General features: G+C 37.8%; 1 protein-coding gene across 2 annotated transcripts in view; it reads right to left on the bottom strand.

Moving 5' to 3' along the window:
• Positions 1-21389, bottom strand: part of LOC145678840 (synaptic vesicle glycoprotein 2B-like) — a 138284-nt gene that overhangs the window by 40640 nt on the left and 76255 nt on the right. For both annotated transcript variants that reach the window (XM_081749399.1, XM_081749398.1), the window contains exons 2-3: positions 7876-7929; positions 2904-3065 (exon numbers count right to left, since the gene is read on the bottom strand). In XM_081749399.1, the coding sequence (XP_081605525.1) occupies positions 2904-2988 (85 nt within the window). In that variant the 5' untranslated portion in view covers positions 2989-3065; positions 7876-7929. The remainder of the gene's footprint in view (positions 1-2903; positions 3066-7875; positions 7930-21389) is intronic.

Here is a 21389-nt window from a genome sequence, read left to right as displayed (position 1 = left end):
ATTAAGTATAGATTGAATGTGCGTGTTATCAGAGAAACCCAGGTGGAGATCTACTGAAAGATAAAACTATATGTCGCTATTCTATTTCAATGTGTAATACTGGTGTGAACAGGGTCGGACTTAAGGTCGGGGGATCCATGGCTTTGGATTGATTATTTTATCATAAGAAACACTGACCAAAGCTTAAAACCTAAATTACCTAAAATGAGAAGCTAGTAGTGAAAATAGCAACAATTTCATAAGGATTTTGTACGATACGAGTATCCATCATATTCCAAGTATCCATGATTAAAGAAATCCGTGTTCTAAAGCAGCAAGATAATTAAAGAATGAGTCAGAAAAAACCTGGCCACTTTCCTCCCTCCATATTTTCTAGTATATAAGATGAACATTGGCAGCACTGTGCATAAGCAAGGGCAGACTGTCGATCTTACTCACGAATAGATTGTCAGTTGTGAAGTGTGCATACTGTGGTAAAGAACGATGAGTCAGTTAGAAAAACGAAAACTAATTGTGAACAAATACCTCGAAAATCCAGGTATGTCCTTAAATAAATTAAGCAAACTCGTAAAATACCCTCGGTCTACTGTGCAAAATGTAATTAAAAAGTACGCACAAGATTTAACTGTTGAAAGAAAACCTGGCTCAGGTAGAAAACCGGGGACTAGCCAACCGAAGCTGGAGAAAAGGGTTACTGCATTGCTGCGTCAAAATCCTTATTTATCGGAAAGAGCAGTTGCTGGTGTGGTCAAAGCGTCCCAATCTACAGTGCACAGATTTAAGCAAGGAAAAGTTTACGATCTTTCAAAGTCCAAAAGGTACCTAACCGAGACGAAAAGCAAAAAGTGACGGCAAAATCCAGAGCAAGAAAACTCTATGATCAGTACCTTACTCAATATGGATGTTGCATTATGGACGACGAAACCTATTGTGTCGCTGATTTCAGTCAAATTCCCGGAAAGGAGTAGTACGTGGCACTGAAGAGGGGAGATTTGCAGGATAAATTTAAACAACGGAAGGCATCCAAATATCCCAAACAATATTTGATTTGGCAAGCTATTTGTTCATGCGGTAAAAAAAAGCAAAGCGTTCATCACAACAGGGACAATTAACGGCGAAATTTATACGAAGGAGTGTTTACAAAAACGCTTGTATCCATTTGTGATGTCATACAGTAACTCTGTTTTCTTTTGGCCAGATCTTGCTACCTCTCACTACTCTAAAGCAGCCACTGATTGTTATAAAGAAAAGGGTATCGTCGCAGTTCGAAGAGAGGCAAATTCACCAAATTGCCCTGAACTTAGGCCAATTGAAAAATATTGGGCCCACATTAAAAGAACATTGAAAACATCAAAAGGGAAGGCGGCTGACTTGAAAACTTTTCGTCGCAAGTGGACTGCAGCTGCCAATCAAATAACAGAAGAAGATGTGCGAACTCTTATGAAGCGGATTAAGAGTAATGTACGAGCATTTTTCCATAATTAGTTCTTTATAATATATTTTGTGTGTTTATTTTTTTAAATTTTATAGTCAACTAAAATATGCAAACGACCTTTCTTCTTTTCATTTCTTTACCTACTTTTTTGGTCAAAGTTACTGGCCAAGTTTTTTCTGACTCATTCTTTATATACTGAAAACTAAACCGATACAAAGCAGCCGTGGCTCAGTTGGTACACCATTGGCTTTGTGTTCAATTACCAGAGTCACGATACTAAGCATTTTCACGGCAGTTTCTCAATCGCACCATAGATGCCTAAAGGCATTAAAATATTCAAATTTAGTTCAAATGTACTGGTAGTTATTGGTGCACCTCGGTCAGAAAATTCTGGATCCGACCCTGGGTTGAGTATATTCTCGCCTTTACAGATATGTATTTAAAATGTTACAGCCTCGCAGGAACGGATCCGGGGGTTGATCGAGGCGATCGCCCCCCCAGAAGAGGAAACTTTCTTAGTTTATATATATAAATAAAACCCATCCCAAAGTTTGGAGCCCTTAAAAGTAGCAGTATGACAACCCACCGCCCCCCCCCAGAAGTCGGTCCTGGATCCGCCCCTGCAGCCTCGTGGTTTATACCTCGCAATTTGATCTTTTTTTGAGTGTGTGTGTTTTTTTTAAAAAACATTACCTAATGTGTTCACATATTGAAACAAGATTACTTAGAGAACATTAAGGATACAAAATTTATATATATATATATATATATCCTTGTGATGTTTCAGTGAACGTAGGGAACAATAAATAATGTAGAGTTCAGGTTAAACGAAATTCGAAGAAAATTAATACCAAATATTACCAAACACTTCTGACCTAGAAAACTAAAGGTCAGCAAAAGTGTATCCTATATTTACAAATTACCGTGAGAAAAAAAAAGCTACTGAAGTTTTCAAGGAAAGGTTGCAATGAGTGATTCTACAAATTTTAAATATCAAACTAGACCAGATTTGTCATATTTCACACCAAGTAAATTGAAACCACACTTAAAAAATAGTATTACATGTCATATATTGGTACAAAAACACATTTCTGAGGGCTCTCTTTCCACAAGGGCCTTCAATTACGTTTGAATCTTTCTCTTTTATATTTATGGCATTTGCCAATACATGAAACACAACAGAATCATCTTAAGCAGTGGCGGATTTAGTCTGAGGCTGGGGGGGGCCTAGGCCCCGCAGTTTTTCAATGAAAAATAATTTAAGCTATTATTTCTTTTATTTATTTATTTATTTTATTTTATTTTATTTTTTTTTGAAAGTTTATGGTAAACTCATGATATACCCATCATAGTCTGGGTTCTGGCAGCCTCCTTCCCCAGTTTTTACCTTCTAGATACGCCACTGATTGTAAGGTGTGAAACAATGGACTTGAATGTTAAAGATGAAATAGCTATAAATGAAACTTGCCTAGAAACGGAGAAATATTCATCGCTCCTTTGTCAAACGAGGTCAGCTGGAAATCGCATTCGGCTGAGGGCATAACAAATGACATTGTTATTATTCCTATGGCGCCGCTGCATATTATACAACCACAAACTAGCAGGAGGTAAAAATGAAATCTTCCAAATCCTGCAATTGACAAAAAGATTAAATGCACCTCAAAGCAACCACCAAATCCTTAAAACACTTTTAACATGCACTGACCAGCTGAAACATTAGGAAAACCCGTTACTTTTTAAATTAAGTCGTTGGACTAACGTAAGAGACACGGGGCATAGCAGAACCACTCGATAGACCAGCGTTTCTCAATCGCTGTGTCGAAACACATTGGTGTATCGCGAGAGTTCTAATGTATTCTAAGATCTTCCGCAAAGAAATTATCTATAGAAGAAAATAAAAATTGAAGAATATAAAATGTGGCTACAGGTCTCGTCTCCTTGATGTGGACACCGAGATGAAAGTGTGTCTGTCAAGAGTTCGTCCACGCATACATATGCTTTGCAAAAATCGTCAGGGGCAAATATCTCATTTGTTTTAAGTTTGATGCCTTCTTATATTTCTGATGGTAATATTTCTTTCTCATATTCCTGCTTAAGAGTCATAAGTTTCTTTTATTTTAATATGTTTTTATTCAAGAGTATTACGTAATTTCCTTGTGAGATTTATATCTTATAGTTGTCCCATAATTTAAAAACAAATGTATTGCATGTTTTTTTATTTGTTTGCTTTTTTGCATCTAGGAAAAAATATATGCAGGGCTGTCGCGAAAGTTCGAAATGTACTTTGATGTGCCCAAATGACAAAAGAGTTGAGAAACGCTGTGCTAGATGGTGACATGGATCTCAGCTTGTGCATAAAATGGGAAGGCAGTGATAATCAGAGTTTGATAGGGACCAGATTGTAATGGCCAGACGGCTGGGAACGAGTATCTACGAAATTTACAGGAATTAAGTAACTTGTATATGAAGATGTGGTGCGCCATTCCTTCTATCATCTAAAAAGGTGTCATTGCTTCCAGACCAAACCACATTGCTGCTGTCCTGCGAAGCAAAGGTGGAGACAGATATTAAGAAGGTGGTCTTAATGTTCTGGATGGTCAGTGTATTTACATTAAAACAAGTGTTAAATTGTTTTAGTACACAATAGACACAGTGTATTATTCAAAATAGTGTTGTCAACGGCTCGAGTGACTCGGCTCACGGCTCAGTCACCACCGAGCAGAACAGAGAAGTGAGCCGAGCCTGCAGCTCACCCAACCGACCCGGCTCGAGCCCTCGGCTCAGTTGGACCGAACCGACCCGAGCCAATGGCTCACCCCAATCGAGCCGGCTCAAGCCGATGGCTCATTCCAACCGAGCAGGCCCAAGCCGATGACTCACCTGAGCCGAGCCCAACCGAGCCACCTCGAGCCTATGGCTCACCTGTCCCGAGCCAAACCGAGCCGGTGGCTCATCGCAACGGAGCCGGCTCGAGCCGATGGCTCATCTGAGCCCAACCGAGCCGAGCCAGTGGCTCAGTCGTCCAATCGAGCCGGAGCTTGAGCTGCGCCGGTGGCTCAGGGCTTGAGTCGAGTCGGTTAACATCACTAGTTAGGGGGAGTTTTCTCAACAGTACTTTTCCAGCCTGTAAGTAATAGTGTAGGACATTTGATTAAAATTGCTCCAAGTGTTCCAAACTCATGCTGAAAGAGACAAACATACATACATTTTTAGATATATATAAATACAGATAAGAAACGGCTCATGTCACGACTCAATCACCACCGAGCCGAACCGAGAAGTGAGCCGAGCCAACAGCTCACCCAACCGAGCGGCTCGAGACCTCGGCTCAGTTGGGCTGAACCAAGCCGAGGCGACGGCTCACCCCAACCGAGCTGGCTCGAGACCTCGGCTCAGTTGGGCTGAACCAAGCCGAGGCGACGGCTCACCCCAACCGAGCTGGCTCGAGCCGATAGCTCACCTGAGCTGAGCCGAACCGAGCCGATGGCTTATTCCAACCGAGCAGGCTCGAGCCGAGCCGGTTGACATGACTAGTTCAGAAAGAAAATCAAGGTGATAATGGCAACTCATTGTTTAACAAGATTTCTTAAAAAAAGATGAAAAAAGTGCCTTGGCTACGATTTGGGATAATTACTTTTTCGTGTAAAGAAAAAATAAAGAGCACTTTAAAGGTATTTAACCATATTTATGCAATTTAATATAAAACATTTGACTTTTTACTTGGGAACTATTTAAGTTTTTGGGAGCAGGGTATACCCACAAACAACTCGCATTGACGAAAGAATATGATAGATTCCGAAAAATATTAATTTTCGCTATTAGTTTGCGATACGGAGTTCGTGGATAAGGTATATCATAACTGTACGTTATATCAAAATACTGAAGACACGTACCATGTGTGAGGTAGGTAACAGAAAGGATATGTGTGAGCATCTGGACGCTGTATCTGGTGTTCTAGGTAGCTAACCGTCTGTAGTATATCATGCAGGGTAGAATGGAGGTAGGCTACAATTGTTGAGGCGGGAAGACGGTGATAACACAAAATAAGAGTCCTGTCTGACGGTGAATATGAAGACTCTTTAGACTTGAGAAGACTAAGACTCTTTACTCTTTGAAGACTTTACTTTTCGTATGTTAGGGCTAAATTAGAATATGCATCAGTTATCTGGAATCCATACTTAAAATCTGAATACCAGAAAGTTGAGCAATTACAAAATAAATTCTTGAGATATTTTACCTACAAAAAGACCGGTCTGTATCCAAAATTTGAGCACTATACCAATCTTATTGATAATTTTAAATTCAGGACTTTAGAACAAAGAAGAACACAAACTGACTTAATTTTTCTCTTTCGACTTCTGCATAATAAAATTGACTGTCAAGCGCTGTTACAAAATCTATTTATTCAAGCCCCGTCCCTCAAAACGCGTGCAAAAAATAATAACATATTCTTTTGCCGGAAAGCAAGAACAAATATACTGTATATGTCACCTACTTGGAGAATTAGTGCTGCTTACAATGCAATAAGTAAAGAGAATGTGTTTTTGGATATATTCAATAACAAAGAGCGTCACTTCAAAAACCAAGTTTTGGAAATCCTATAATTCATTTCTTGTTTGTACACTTAATGTATTTTATTTGTCTTGTCGTGTTATTATGTATTTATTTACGTATGTATTTAAACTTATTTATCATCATTACTCTTACTGGTTAACTGGACATAAACTCTAATATTAACCTTCTGTAACTGGAGTTTTATACTCTGTTGAGGGTACAAATACAAATAAATAAATAAATTGAGGGTGCACGGGTAGTTTAGTGTAGTGTTCATTCCAGACATGTTTTTGGAGGGCACTGCCCCCAGGAGCTCAGAGTGTCCCCAGGAGAAGACCAAAACAATACGTCTATAATAAAATAATAAATAGAATACTACCAGTAACGTGTGAAAATAATATGTGCCCCTGCGAATATTAAGTGTGCCCTCTCCCCGGAACATTTTTTCTCAAAGAAACTGCTTTAGTGCAACTTGCCTTGAGGAAAGAAAGCAATGGACACCGAAACTGACCACACATTTATGTACAGGTTCTACGAGTGTATCGCTGATTGTACAATGCATTACATCTCACATCCAGAGCAATTTTTTTTCCTTTTACTTAATTTTTTGTACCAGTAACATTTTTAATTGGAAACGTAAGCCTAATTCTCAGGTTTCACTCAGAACATACTTCAGTCTTCGTGAAACATTAAATACGATTAGTTACTTTCCGTTAGAATACATGCTCTGGATTTTCACGCTCACTGGCATGCCCACGACCACGGACATGGTCTTTACTTCATTCGAGATAGAAACGACAAATATCGCTAAATACCGTCACTGTCCTCGCCAGTGCAGTCTATTCGATACCACTGAAAACGCTCCCAGCGGTAAGTAGCTGTTACGAGAGAAACGCAGCAACGTAAACTTGCCTCCAACAATAAATTATTTTGTGTTTGTGGGCTCCATAGGCTGGGATAGTGTCTGTGATTGTACTGGATGTCGCCGTCTATCAGTTACGGCACGGGGAACAGTATGATTATTCTGTCCAGGTCTTTCCGGTCCGTCGCGAAAGACCTTTTGCATTCCGTCGCATATACCATCGATAGACCACTGACACGTCACTATTAAAGCGAGCAGCAATTCTACAGAACGACCACTCAGCCTCTCACAAAGACACTATATGGGCACGCTAGCGTTTGCTGCCATTGTCCTGGTATTAAAAGCTTAATTTGTGATCCACGCACAACAGATTCGCAAACCAGTACATCTGTCGTATCGTCTGATGACCTTAAAACTACAAACAATATGACCTCTACAGACAAATATTCTGAGATGTGAATTTTGTTCGAATCGGATAGTATATCTATACGCATGGGCGCCCAAAGAAAATTTTCTACGGGGCCCATTCTATGGTTGCTATATTACATCTGGTATTTAATGTACGTGGTTTGCTATATTACGTATACATTTTCGTGAACCAGGGGACTGGGAACCCTGCCCCACTTTTGGCGTTCATATACTGTATATACAGCTCACAGATGACGAGAAGAACCCTAAAACAGGGGTAGCGGAGAAAGATCAAGACACGATCAAGTCCATTTTCGGTTTTTGAGGTGTGGTCTATATTTAGATGTCGTCTGCTACTCCAGGTAGTTATCTGTGTGCTATTCTGTGGTGTCATTTGAAAACCCCGTGTGAAAAGTGGGCGAGCCCCTACCTACGTCACACTACTTCTGCTAGGGTTCTTCTCGTCATCTGTGAGCTGTACGTAATGTTTTAAAATGCGTTTCCACCCGTGTATATTAACATGCTCAGCTATATGAGTTTTCTCTTATCCTTAATTCAGAGCTTAGTGAACACCTAGTTCTATCTACTTGTTTAAGAGGAATAAAAATAATTTAACCTGCAAGTCTGATTGCCTCTTCGTAGTCACATCCTTTAGTTTCCTTGTCAAAATCTGAAAACAAAGTAAAAACAGAAAAGACAATTAGTTTTGGCTACATTTCATTATTATTACAAACATTTTAAAATATTAAATTACTATTATACAAACAATAATTCAACATACAAAACTTATTTCTGACACTTTAATTTACGTAGAACTTAAGGAATCTTACACTAAAACGTTACACATTATGTGTAACATGGAAAGATGACATATTTAATCATTAACACCTTGTATGCTAAAACTAACATTATACATATTGTATATATATTGTTGGTTCGATGTATTTGTGTATATTTTTTTGTTAAAAAAAGGATACGGAAAAGTAAAAAAGAAGAAGAAGAAGAAGTGAAAAACAAATGATCAAAAGAAATGTGGTTGGCACTTCCTTTAATATATCTTATCACACAACTTCTGTCATAGGAATTGGACAATCAACAAACTATTGAAAATTTAATAAGAAAAGGGGGGAAAAATTGTGTCAGTTGAGGGAAATTTTGTTGAAGAAACTACGAACACTGGACTGAGGGAGGGTTATTCCGTCTAGGCGGACGAGCACACGAACAGAGTAAGGAGTTTTGGTTGATAAGCTATATTCATTGATAATTCCAAAACTAAAAATCACTCAATAAACTTTTGCTTTTTTTTTTTTTTTTTTTTTTTTTGGGGGGGAAGAGAGGGAAATTATTTGATCCATTTGTCCACCAGTGTTATTCTATTTCTTGGTTTTAATTGAAGAAAAAAGAATGTAGCTGTGGCGAGAAATGAGATACTCTATATTTATACGATCTCTGATGTTACGTAAGTATATCCGCTGTTTTATTGGCTATATCAGTTCCTCTTGCCAATATGCTTAACCATCAGTTCAAGGCGAGACGCCAAAACAATGAACACAAACGAACAATACTGCATAGCATCTTATATAACAGGATGTAGTTGTACTCAACATTTTTAACGGCTGGAATTCAGGAAAAACTACTTGATCAGTAAACAATGATACGAGCATTATTGAGACTACGGCATCACAAATGTATGACATATAAAATGAGTGGCATAGCTTTATTTTTCAGGAGCTCAGCCCACGATCACGATAAAGCTATAATAGCAGGGCCGGATTTAGGGGGGGGAGTTAAAGGTGCACGTGCATCCTCCCCTTCGTTGTAAATATGCACTACCTAAAGTGGGAAGCTAGCAGTGAGTATTGCAAAATCAATAGTTGAAGTCAATTTTCTGAAGGTTGAAGGAAAAGAATTCATCGAGAGCAGACACTTAGTATTTCCAAAGGAATTCCCCATTCAGAGTGGCGTATTTACGATTTTGTTTCGGGGAGGGCTTTGCTAACTTTCGGGAGGGGCTTTGCCTGAAAATGTGAAAATTCTGCAAGATATTTCATATACTTTACTATAGTAAGTGAGATTTCGTGGGGCTTAAGCCCGGAAGCCCCCCCCCATAATACGCCACTGCCCATTCACATCACAGATGCCTGAAGGCATTTAAAAAACACAAATTTAATTTAAATGTACTGGTAGTTATTGGTGCACCCCCTCTCAGAGAATCCTGGATCCGGCCCTGTATAATGGCAATATGTTTACAGTAATTTTCAGACTTCCAAAGTACACCGCGCATAAATATCGGAAGCAGTAGCGTATTTACGATTTTGTTTCAGGGGAGCTTTGCTAACCTTAGTCCTGGAAATGTGAATATTTTGCAAGATATTTAATTTATTTTAATATAGTAAATACAATTTCGGAAGGGCTTAAGCTTGGAAGCCCCCCTCCTTAAATACGCCACTTATCGGAAGTCTTATAGAACAACAATGTTCATTCGTCCGTTTGTCGACACGTATTCAGAGGCGGATCTAGAAGCTAAAAGCTGGGGGCGCCAGCCAGAATCCAGACTATGATACGTATAGAATAAGTTTACTATAAACTTTCAAAAATATATAAATAATAACTTATTATTTATAATATTATTTTTGTCATTCAAAAACTGGGAGGACCTAGGCCCCCCGGCCCCAGGCTAGATCCGCCACTGCATGTATCAGAACAAAATCCATAAAATATATTCAGAAGTGATTTTCTAGAATCGATTCAGCGTCCCAAGAATAGATTCCGTCCCCTACATTAATCGTTTATTCAAAGATTAGTTTGATTTGATTTTGAGTTTAGCGTCTCTTTTCAGCAGCGAGGTTATATGAGACGTGGACCTACAGCTTAACGTGGAATCCGAACCACATGAGCTCCCGCCGGGAATCTGGAAAATGGAATCTTTGAGTTGAGTTGATTTTAGTTTAGTGTCCCTTTCAGCATCGAGGCTATATGAGACGTGGACCTACTGATTAACGTGGAATCCGAACCACATGAGCTCCCGCCGAGAATCGAACCAGGGTCTCCCACGCCAAAAATAGAATCTTTGAGTTTAACGTCCCATGATTATGCCTGTTAGACTAAGGGAGACGATGATTAAAGCAAAGATGGAATAATTGGTGGAATGAGAAACTGGGAAGAAACGGGAGTACCCCGAGAAAACTCTCAAGGGCAATACTGTCCACCACAAGCTTACTGGTCGAGTATCGAACCAGAGACCTACACACCAGAGTTAATTCCTCGACCACTGAGCCACCGTGCCCCCTTGGCAATATGGAGTTTCCCTTCAGTTCACACAATAATTTCAACAATCGTATAGAGCAGCGTTTCCCAACCGGTGTGCCGCGGCACACTGGTGTGCCGTGAATGGACCGCTGGTGTGCCGCGAGGAAATCGAAACAAAATTATTAATTCTATAGCAACCAAATTGCAAAACATAGGGAAAAAATGTACATGAATTTCTACCATGGAAAAAATTACTGTAATTGTAATATATTATTCTACATCTATTACAGTGTAGCAGACAGTATTTCGGCTCGTACACATTTCCACGGCTAGCTGCTATGTTACGCTTCAATTGAGAGTCATACTAATACCGAGAATTGGAAGCACTTGTACGGTACGCGTCAAGTGAACGTTCGTAGAACACTCATTCGCACGTGAATGACAGAACAACAATTTGTTCAATAGGTGTGTTTTGACTTCGACGCATCGCAAGGTGTGTGATTGCAATAATATGCACCGGTTTTGGTTAAAACAGCAAAGTTAAAAGTACAAGACATTTGTTTGTTCGTTCGTTATTTAGTGATCTCCGTTCTTAGTGAAAGGTTGGATACAGTTCTCGAAAAAGAAAGCGTATTTTTAAAAATCTGAGTCCTATATTTCATTGCAATTGTTTTCTATTTTAAAATTAGAATAAAAAATAAGCATAATGAATTAGCATAGGGGAAAACCAGTGATCGAGCTTTCATCTCTGTGAGAAGATCAGTAATCACAGAAAAGATGCCATGACATTTTATATTTGCAAATAATAATAATAATAATAATAATAATAATAATAATAATAATAATAATAATAATAATAATAATAATAATAATAATAATAATAATAATAATAATATCTATGAGTGTGCCGCGAGAATTCAAGTTACACCCGTAGTGTGCCGCAAGTTGAAAAAGGTTGGGAAACGCTGGTATAGAGTAAGATGGAGTATACACACTGATTTTTTTTTTTTTTTGTTACTGTTGTTACGAATATGTTCTGACAACCCTGTTAAGTAATTTTTATTAACTACTAGTAATGTCTCCCCTTCTTAGATCCCTTCATTCAATAACACATCAACAAACCACAGCAAATTGACAAAATAAATGCGGTACCGGTAACTAATCATAACCGTATTAGTTTGTCAACCAAATCGGATTCCCACATTACAGCTTTAATAAAGTTGCAGTAAGCGGATTGTGGATGTAAGACCAGTAGTCAAGGTCAAACTTCAATTTCACTGCTGTATTCGTCTTTATATACCACTATAAAGATCCACTATTATGACCCTATTTTTATTTTACTGCTATTTTAATTCACAAATGATGTAATATAAGTAATTCTACCGTTATATTATGCTCTATTCTATGCCATTACATGCCATTATGTAATTGTTACGTTATTGTTGTTTGTTGCAGGTCTAACCAGTAATTAATTGAAGATGACGCACAGACTGAACATTGGTGACTGCTCGGATTGCAGCGAGGATGGAAGTACAGCAATTGCCTGTAATGGTGCAAAGATGGTATACACACAGTGGCGTAACTAAAGGCTTGGGGGTCTCCCCGCAGACAACGTGGTGTGGGGCCCCTTCTCTACGTCCCACTTCACGATTTGGGGCCCCCTTATGACTTGAAGCCCCCGCAATGCGGGGTCTGCGAGGCCCTTATTTAAGCCCCTGTATACACATGAATTTATAAAGTATCTAAACATTTTTAAGTAACATTTACCGATAGCAATACTTGTATAATATTATATTAAATGGCTTTTGGTGGCATTTCTTCAATTATGGCTTTTCTCCTCGTGTAATTTTCCTAAGGTGTGTACGCTAACCACTTAGCCACGCGGGAGTTCTTTATTCAAAGTGAAATGGTTGAAATCAAGCATTTTCGATTTCAACATTGATCACATAGAGTAGCAAGTGAGCTTCGTTTCACACTGTAGACGTTCAAATTACGCAATATTGAAACCGGAAGTAGTAGTTCTTTGTAACTTCCGGTTGCATTAGAGATAATATGAGAGGTGGAATCTGTTCACCGAACGCTCAATCCACAACAACACACGGTTTCTTGCTAAAGCTCTTAAAATTATTACAATGTTACGTAGAAAACAAATGTTGAAAACGGAAGTTATATTATTTGTCACAAAAAAATGCATAATTTCGCGGGATAGTACTGTACCTTTTGTTCCTTGAGGCAAGGGAACGTATGAGCAGTCATTTTTTTTTTCAGAAAAAATGTTTCGGGGGATCACTCTTAGTATTCTGGGGGGCAGTGCTGGTACTATTCTATTTATTATTATATTATAGACGTGGCACTCTTAGAGTCGGGAGCAGTGCCCCCCTAAAACAAAACAAAAAAAAACTTGTCTGGGAGAAACATTGCGTATGAGAAAATCAATTCACGTATTCATTTGATTGAACATATTAAAACTTAAAGCTCTGAATCTAGGCTAAACTAACAAAATATAATACATTTACAAATGCAGTTTACGCAACACAACATAAATAGTCTAAGAAGCAATGAAAACACAAAAACTCAGTTTGATGTTCAACGATTATACCCTTTAGCAAGGGCGCCCATCAGGGGGGCCAGGTGGGACGCTTGTCCCCCCCTGAGAGGAAATCGTACTTGGGAATATCGAAAGCCCAATAGAATTTTTACATTAGTTACAGCAAATTTTGAAACTATATTTGAAACCTTGCTTATATTTGCCCCCCCCCCTCCCTTGGAAACCACAACATGGGCGCCTTTGCCCTTTAGGCTAAGGGAGACGAATGATTAAGGCAAGTACACGATAATTGAAGAATTAGTGGAATGGCAATGTGGAAGGAAACGGGAGTACCCCAGAAAACTCATGGACACATGTCGTGCACCAAAATCTTACTTGGTCACAGATTGAACCAGGGACCCCACGCACCAGAGGTAGGCGCTCTACCACTTTTTCTTTAAAAAAAAAAAGAAAAAGTTAACTGATTTACCAAACATTCTTTAGTAACTTAATTTTAGGAGGCATGGTGTTTCCGTGGTAGAGCACTTACCTCTGGTGCGTGGGGCCGCTGGTTCGATCTCCGCCCAAGTAAGATTGTGGACAACATGATGCTCGTGGGTTTTCTCGGGATACTCCTGTTTCTTCCGGATCTGTTTGGTACATACCGGGCCTGATTGCTTCCAAGTCACGAAATTTGTAAATACTTTCACCACAGCTTCCAACCTTCTAATCTATCTTAAATATCTAATATAAATAAAATAGAGTTTGTGTGTTTGTCTGTCTGTCTGTGTGCGGCCTGGGGACCAGACGAGTGGACCGAGAGTTACCAAATTTTGGTCAGGGGTTCCTTGTTCCAGTCCCCAGATCAAGACGAATAGTTTTTTTTTTCAAATTTCCAACCAGGAGGGTCTCAGGGAGGGCGTTTACCGGAACCGGCTTGGAAACAAGACAAATTGACCGAGAGTTACCAAATTTTAGTCACGAATACCTTGGTCCAGGCTCCAGACCAGAGATATACGTTTTTGTCAAAATTCGAACCAGGGGGGTCTCACGGGGGCGTTTACCGGGACATGTAAAAGTAGTAGAAAATGACCGATATTAGTGTCGAATTCATAGTTTTCGCGGTCGCTGAGATCAATGGTGATACTCCCACAGGCGTTAACTTCCAAATACAGCCTCCGTGCGAAGCATGGGTATATTCAACTATACCAAATATAATACAATATTGGTTCAAGCCTTAATGAGTAAAAGCTGACTGAGGTCAGACGCCTCTTCTAAAAGCGGGGTTCAATTCCCGCTGGGAGCTCATCTCGTTCGGATCTCACATTAAGTGTCAGATCCACGTCTCATATAGTCTCGCTTCTGAACCGGGAGCTAAACTCAAATCAACTACAATAACTTGGGACCCGGACAAATCCGCCAAATGACAAATCCGCCAATTACCAAATCTGCCAATTACCAAATGCGCCAAACGCGAAAATGACCAAATGCGCCAATTGTGAAAATGGACAAATCAGCCAATGGACAAATCCGCCAATTACCAAATCTGCCAATTACCAAATCTGCCAATTACCAAATCTGCCAATTACCAAATCTGCCAATACCAAATCTGCCAAACGCGAAAATGACTAAATGCGCCAATGACGAGAATGAACAAATCTGCCAATTGACAAATCCGCCAATTACCAAATCTGCCAATTACCAAATCTGCCAAACGCGAAAATGACCATATGCGCCAATCGTGAAAATGGACAAATCAGCCAATTGACAAATCTGCCAATTACCAAATCTGCCAATTACCAAATCTGCCAATGACCAAATCTGCCAATGACCAAATCTGCCAATTACCAAATCTGCCAATTTACAAATCTGCCAAACGGAAAACACCGAACTCTGTTTGTATTATCATCAAATAACTGGATAGTCTAGTAAAAAGCATACAGAAAGGAAGTATTTATGAATATCAAGCAACAAACTGAAAGTAATTAATAGAAAGTAATCAAATCATCGCCCAGATATTTGAGGATTTGAACGAGGTAACCATTTAAAATAACATTAACGTTTACTCAGTATATGTTAAAAAAAAAAAAAAGTTGGTTATTTTATGATGATCGGAGAGACATGATGTAAAAGTTCAATAAATCGTACATGCTCTAACGCAATGAGATAATTTGTTTGTTTTTATATGTTAATTTTGATGAATTTATAACTGTTAAAAATGAATGTTTTTGTTATTTGCTGGAGTGATTGCCCCCTTTCTGCACTGAGGTTATATTTTTCGGATGCCCGACCTCTTGGACATTACACTATACTTGTTACAGTTGGCAATACTTCTTAAAATGACGTAGTTGCGAGAAATTTTTAAAACGATCGTTGTTTGTTTTCGTACTTTTGACACTTGACCAACAGTTTTTGGGAGTCGTGATTACTACATATTCTCCTAATTTCACGACTTTTAGCAGTATTGCCAACATTAACATTCATTATCACATCTCCTAAACCATGTAAAATATCAAATTGCTATTACGTGTTGTTTGCCATGACTCCATTTTGGTGTTGTTTGCCACGGTATTGTTCTCTCTAGCTTATCTTATACCACAATCGTGAAGACTTATACAAAATCGACTTATAAGCTAAGGGTTGCCAGATGAGCATATTATAATGATCAAATCTATTATATTATAAACAGAATGCATACAATACGAATTGTCCCAAGCACATTATTGGGTTACTACGCTATCAGCTGTTCACGCCACAGTTAAATTTATTCAAGGTGAGTTCAAGCACTCAATATAATAATTTGTTTGCTTAGAAACTCTCCAAGTGCATTTTCAAAATTGATATTGCCTACAATTTGTTTGTGTTCGACTGTGTAGCCAACGTTAAATCTAGGCATATCATCAAGACTAACAATAAGGGGGTATAGGAATCCCGATAAATGGGGACCCAAACCTTCTAGAGGGAGCGCGATACGCGAGATATATATGTATATATTTCATAACCTTTCTAGAGATCAAGTTAAAATTAGATTTAAAAATCTGGATTTAGCGATCTTTTAAACACCTTTGGTGAAAGGAGAAAAATTTAGTCTATTGGTAATACAAAAATTTAGTGACTTATGTATAGTTACTGGGGTATATTCAAGTCCACACAAAGAGCTCCCTAGTGGATGAGCGGTTAGCGTAGGGACCCAGGTTCGATTCTTGGCAGGAGCTTATTTGGTTCGGATTCCACGTTAAATTGTAGGTCCACGTCTCATATAGCCTCGATGATGAACGGGACGCTAAGACTGAAAATCAAATTTGTCCCACAGAGATTATTAAAATATAAGGGTCGGCAATCCCTCCATAGCATTTCTGAAACAAGATGGAATGTACATGAATTGGAGTGGATTTGAGTTAAGCATCCCATTCAGCAGAAGACTATGAGCCTTGGGCCTACAACTTAACATAGTTTCCGATACACATGAGTTTCCGCCGGTAATCGAACCCGGGTCTCCCATACCAAAGGCGCGTACGCTATCCAAATAGCCACAAGGGAGCCCTGTGTACGATTTAAGACTATAAAACCTATGGCAGAAGAAACGGGTAGGTTACATTTCTCTAAGTTACAACCATTAATTCTTCCGGACGTTTGAAGATAAAATCTAGATCATATCAATGTAAGAAATTGAATCCCGCATTTGATACTGAACCACTCCGAGAAGAAATCAGAGAAGAACAATTTAAAATATTGGCTTTTTGATGTAATCGTACACAAGATCGTATCTCAGGTGGATTCTCGGTGTACAGAAATGAGATATATTTACTTGACTTTTCAAGCTATTCTCAGAGTAAACACTTTGGATGACAGTGTCACAATTAAGAAATTAATTACAATCTACTCTGATGACTTCAGTTGTAATTATGTCAAAGAGAAACAAGTATGTATATAAGTCAGTCTCTGTGCAGCTACTTTCTCGGATCTTCACAATAAAAATTATAAATTGATGTTATATTTGTGTTTCCTGAACTTCAGAATTTCCTCGCGCGAAGTGGATTCTGTGGTGGACAAACACAGTGTGTCTGAGGTTTCTCGGGGTTCTTCTTCCTCCCATTTTCTTCATTACACTATTTTTCATTCATTCTTATCATTACCATATCCTTTAGCTTACACGGCATAAGGGTAGGACGCATCGGCGCAAATCTGTCTTCAACATTGGTTGGGACGAGTAAGACCGTTCTCATATATATATATATATATATATATATATATATATATATATATAGATAGATAGATAGATAGATAGATAGATAGATAGATAGATAGATAGATATAGATATATATATATAAGCGATGTTCAAAATATTTATGAAGTTGAAAAACAATGCTGTGAAGAATCACAGGAGCAGAATTGTCTTCAGTGGCGTATTTAGGAGGCTATCGGGCTCAAGTCCCCCCCCCCCCGAAATAAATTTGTTAGTTTTTCGCATTCCACGTACAACAATAATCCTTCTTACCATTTCTAAGAATGCAATTGACTTTCCATTTTCTTATGCTCTTTGTTCAGAAATAATACTGTATTTGTCAAATTTCATTCTATGTAAGAACTGCGTTCTTTTGTTCTTTCTTTCGTCCTTTCTACTTTTCTGTTTCTTTTTCTGGACGTTTTCTTTCATTTCGCCTATCATACTTTATCGACCGTTGTCAGTTGTGATTCAAGTCGGCCGTCATCAGTAACACCAAAACTAAGAGGAGTTGATAAGCGAAACTGGTGTTCCACACCAACATGCGCGGATATCAACATGACAGGACTTTAGTTATTATAATAAAGGAAAAAATATATCGTTTAGTTATTTTTAAAAGAAGGGAATATTTGAATTAAAGAAAATCAAACCGGGGGAATAATTAGTCAAGGAAGTTAGGAAGGCCAAGAGGATGCTTCTTTTTTCTTGTATGAATAGAATAAAGGGTTAGATTCACTCATAAGTTTTTGTATCATATCATATATAGGATTTATCGGTCTGCAATTCTTGCCACTATAACTTCAATTTATGCATAAATCAAAATATATTTAATTCTCAAACTCAGATGGGCAATTGCACTCTGACTTCCTTCCTTGTGTTGGGCATAGCCCCTCGAAACAAAATACTAAGTACTCCTTATTCTAGAGAAGGGAGATGAAACTCATATTACGGTAGATGAATCTGATCAACTGTTGTGGAGTATATTATATATTAGGCGATGTAGGTGAAGTAGTTGTACATATCAGTATTACAAATCACTGCCGTGAACACATTCTTAAATCTGAATACACGCATATTTATAATTGGTATATTTCTAATTAGGCATCCACAAAGATCAACGTTAAAATTGTTTTATAATAATATAATAATATAAATGACTTACCCAAAACTATGAAGAAAGAATATCAATTATGTATGACGCAACAATACTGTTTGAGCAAAATGATGATAATCTCAATAACACTACATGTATCGTTACAGAAATCTGACGCATGTCATATACTCTTTAGTTAACAGATGTAACCTTAAGATTATGGAGAAAAATATTCCAGCAATTGAATTCTTTTCTTTGCTTACGAAGCATCCTCTCTCAAAAGTAAAATTGGTGCACGGAAATGCGTAGGAACAAACCATGGTTCGATCTAGCAGAGAAGAGAAAACAGGCAAAATTATGTTGGCTAAAAAATCCGAATGAAATAACTACACAAAATTTCGTCGATATCAGGCGGGAAACTTCCAAACAAAGAAATGCGATTTTTTGAAAGCTAAAATTTAAGAACTTGAAAATAATAGTAAAAATAAAAACATTCGAGACATGTATAAAGAGATCAACGGATTTAAGAAAGGCTATCAACCTCGTGCTTATACATTAAGGAAAGCTGATGGAACAGTTTTCACTGATACAGATAGCATTTTAAATAGATGGAAAGATTTCTTTGACGATTTGCTTAACACCCAGTCAAAAACAAATGTGCGTGGAGAAAGGGAGATACTCACCGCAGAACCGTATATTCCAGAACCCAACCGAATATATAACGAGATACTTTGTATCGGCTCATAATTACATATATCTCGGGCAGAAAGTGCTTTTACACAAGCACTATACCTGTTATAATGTTAATTAAAAATAATAAAAGAAGAATGTTTTAATATATAAGAAATATACATTATTCTATAGTTGGTTGCTATGTCGTTGTTTATAGATACTCAGTGGACACGTTTGATTGCAAGTCAGTTAGTGTGAATATACATTAAAAAGGAATCAAAGAATAAATTATTTAATACTCATCATGGACTTGTAATTTCAGTAGAAAAGGTGAGCATACTAGTGAATATAACTTCAGAAAATATTTTAAGGTGAAAACGATTATTGCCACTGAAGATATAACTGAACCAGGGTTAACGGCTACCTTTGGTGAGTCGTTGTAAAATTTTTGGTTTACCTCACCCGGGATTCTTGTAAATTCATATCCCGAAGTCAAAAGTAAGGGTGAATTTACCTTAGTAAGAAGGTTCATGAATACGAACTCAACTATTCTTAGAAGTGGTAGAGTAATTACAAGAAAAATCATGATTGGTGAGACAGTAGAGAATGAAACTGTTGATGATGCTAACAACGGGCAGAATATAGCTCCTATTGCACCCGGAATGTTGACATTAGAAGACAGAATTCTACTAGCATTACAGCGACAGGAACAACGACTAGAACAAAATTTAACTCAGATGTCCAAAGAGTTAAAACAAACGGTACAGCAAAAATCCGAAGAATTGAATGGACGATTAGAAACACAGTATGAAGAATTGAATGGACGATTAGAGAGACAGCATGAAGAATTGGGTAGGCAGTTAGAACAAATAGATCAAAAGTCCGAAGAAGCGAAACAATCTGTAATACAAGCTGTGACAGACATCACGTTACAATTCGACGAGAAGTTAAAAAGATTATCTGAAGATTGCAAGGATAATTACAATAATGTAATCCAAGAAGTTAATATTGTAAAAAAAAGATTTTGAAGTAATCGAATCTTCTGTTCGTCAGCAAAAGATTCAGGTGACAGATAATTCTAACCAAATACGTGCAAATACACAATTGATATCTACCTTACAGAAGGAAATCAGGACGTTACAGATTAAAGACAACGCATACAACAACAACATGGTTAATGATCGTTTGGAGTTCCCTCATTCACAAGAGATGACCTCGCATTCACCCGAAGCAGATCGACAAGGACCTTGCGTTATCTCTTCCTCAAGCAACCCATCCGATGAGGATATTATTTTGGAAAGAATTCAACCAAGGAATACAGATGGGCGGAGAAGAGATGGTGGAACCACACATAACGCAGTAGGTAGAAATTTTCACTCAACACGAACGCGAAACGGTGAAAGAAATGTAAAGTTAAGTGTAAAAATGAGCGAAATACGTGCTATGAGTAAGTTTAGTGGTAGATGTAATGAAAATGCTACTTCTTTCCTAGAAAAATTTCAGGACGAATGTAGTATAATGTGTATAGATAAATCTCAATATATGAAACTAATCCCTCATTTATTACTTCCACCGTGTTCTTTATGGTTTAAGGCAGTACGTGAACACGTCAATACATATGAGGAATTCAAAGCAGCGTTGATCGCAAATTGTGAGAATGACTTTTTGCTTGCAAACAGAGACGCTACGATTAGAAATCAACCTTTTAATCCTCGCTTGCACAAATCTGTTGTTGATTTTGTTGTGAATACGTATAATGAATTAAAAATCGTAAATCCATTGCAATCTGAATCTAGAGTGATTGCATCTATTCGAAATGTACTACCGTTTAAATTACAACAAATCCTGTTTTCTACGCAATGCATGAGTTTTAATCATCTATTGATGCTTGTTCAATGTTATTTATTTATTTATTTATTTATTTATTGTCCTTCAACAGAGAATAGAATCTCCAATTACAGAAGGTACATAATATAGATAGTTCATATAATATAATATTATGCATAACAGTGAATATAATGATACGGACAAATTCCTGTAGATATTTGACAAAGACAATAATAACTATGGTAAGAGTATAAACCGTTAAACGTGAAGAGTATTACAAGAAACCATTAACAGTCTAACAATTGGTTTACACATGTATATGCAAATACATGTATTCACATTCTAATACAATATATTTTTCAACTTCTTTGTATACAGAGACAGAGGTAATGCTATATCTAGATCTTTGTTTAATACTGATATGCTATTAAACCTACTGCACATTCTATATAATGGTGAGCCTTTATACATTTCAGTTCTTGGAACATCTACAGTCAACAGATGTCGCTTACGTAGATAGCCTGGTCTAGCATTGA

The sequence above is a fragment of the Thermobia domestica genome, chromosome 2, assembly GCF_964235325.1.
Source record: "Thermobia domestica chromosome 2, izTheDome1.hap1.1, whole genome shotgun sequence".
NCBI classification, from domain to species: domain Eukaryota; kingdom Metazoa; phylum Arthropoda; class Insecta; order Zygentoma; family Lepismatidae; genus Thermobia; species Thermobia domestica.
This window is presented reverse-complemented; position numbering and strand designations above follow the sequence as displayed.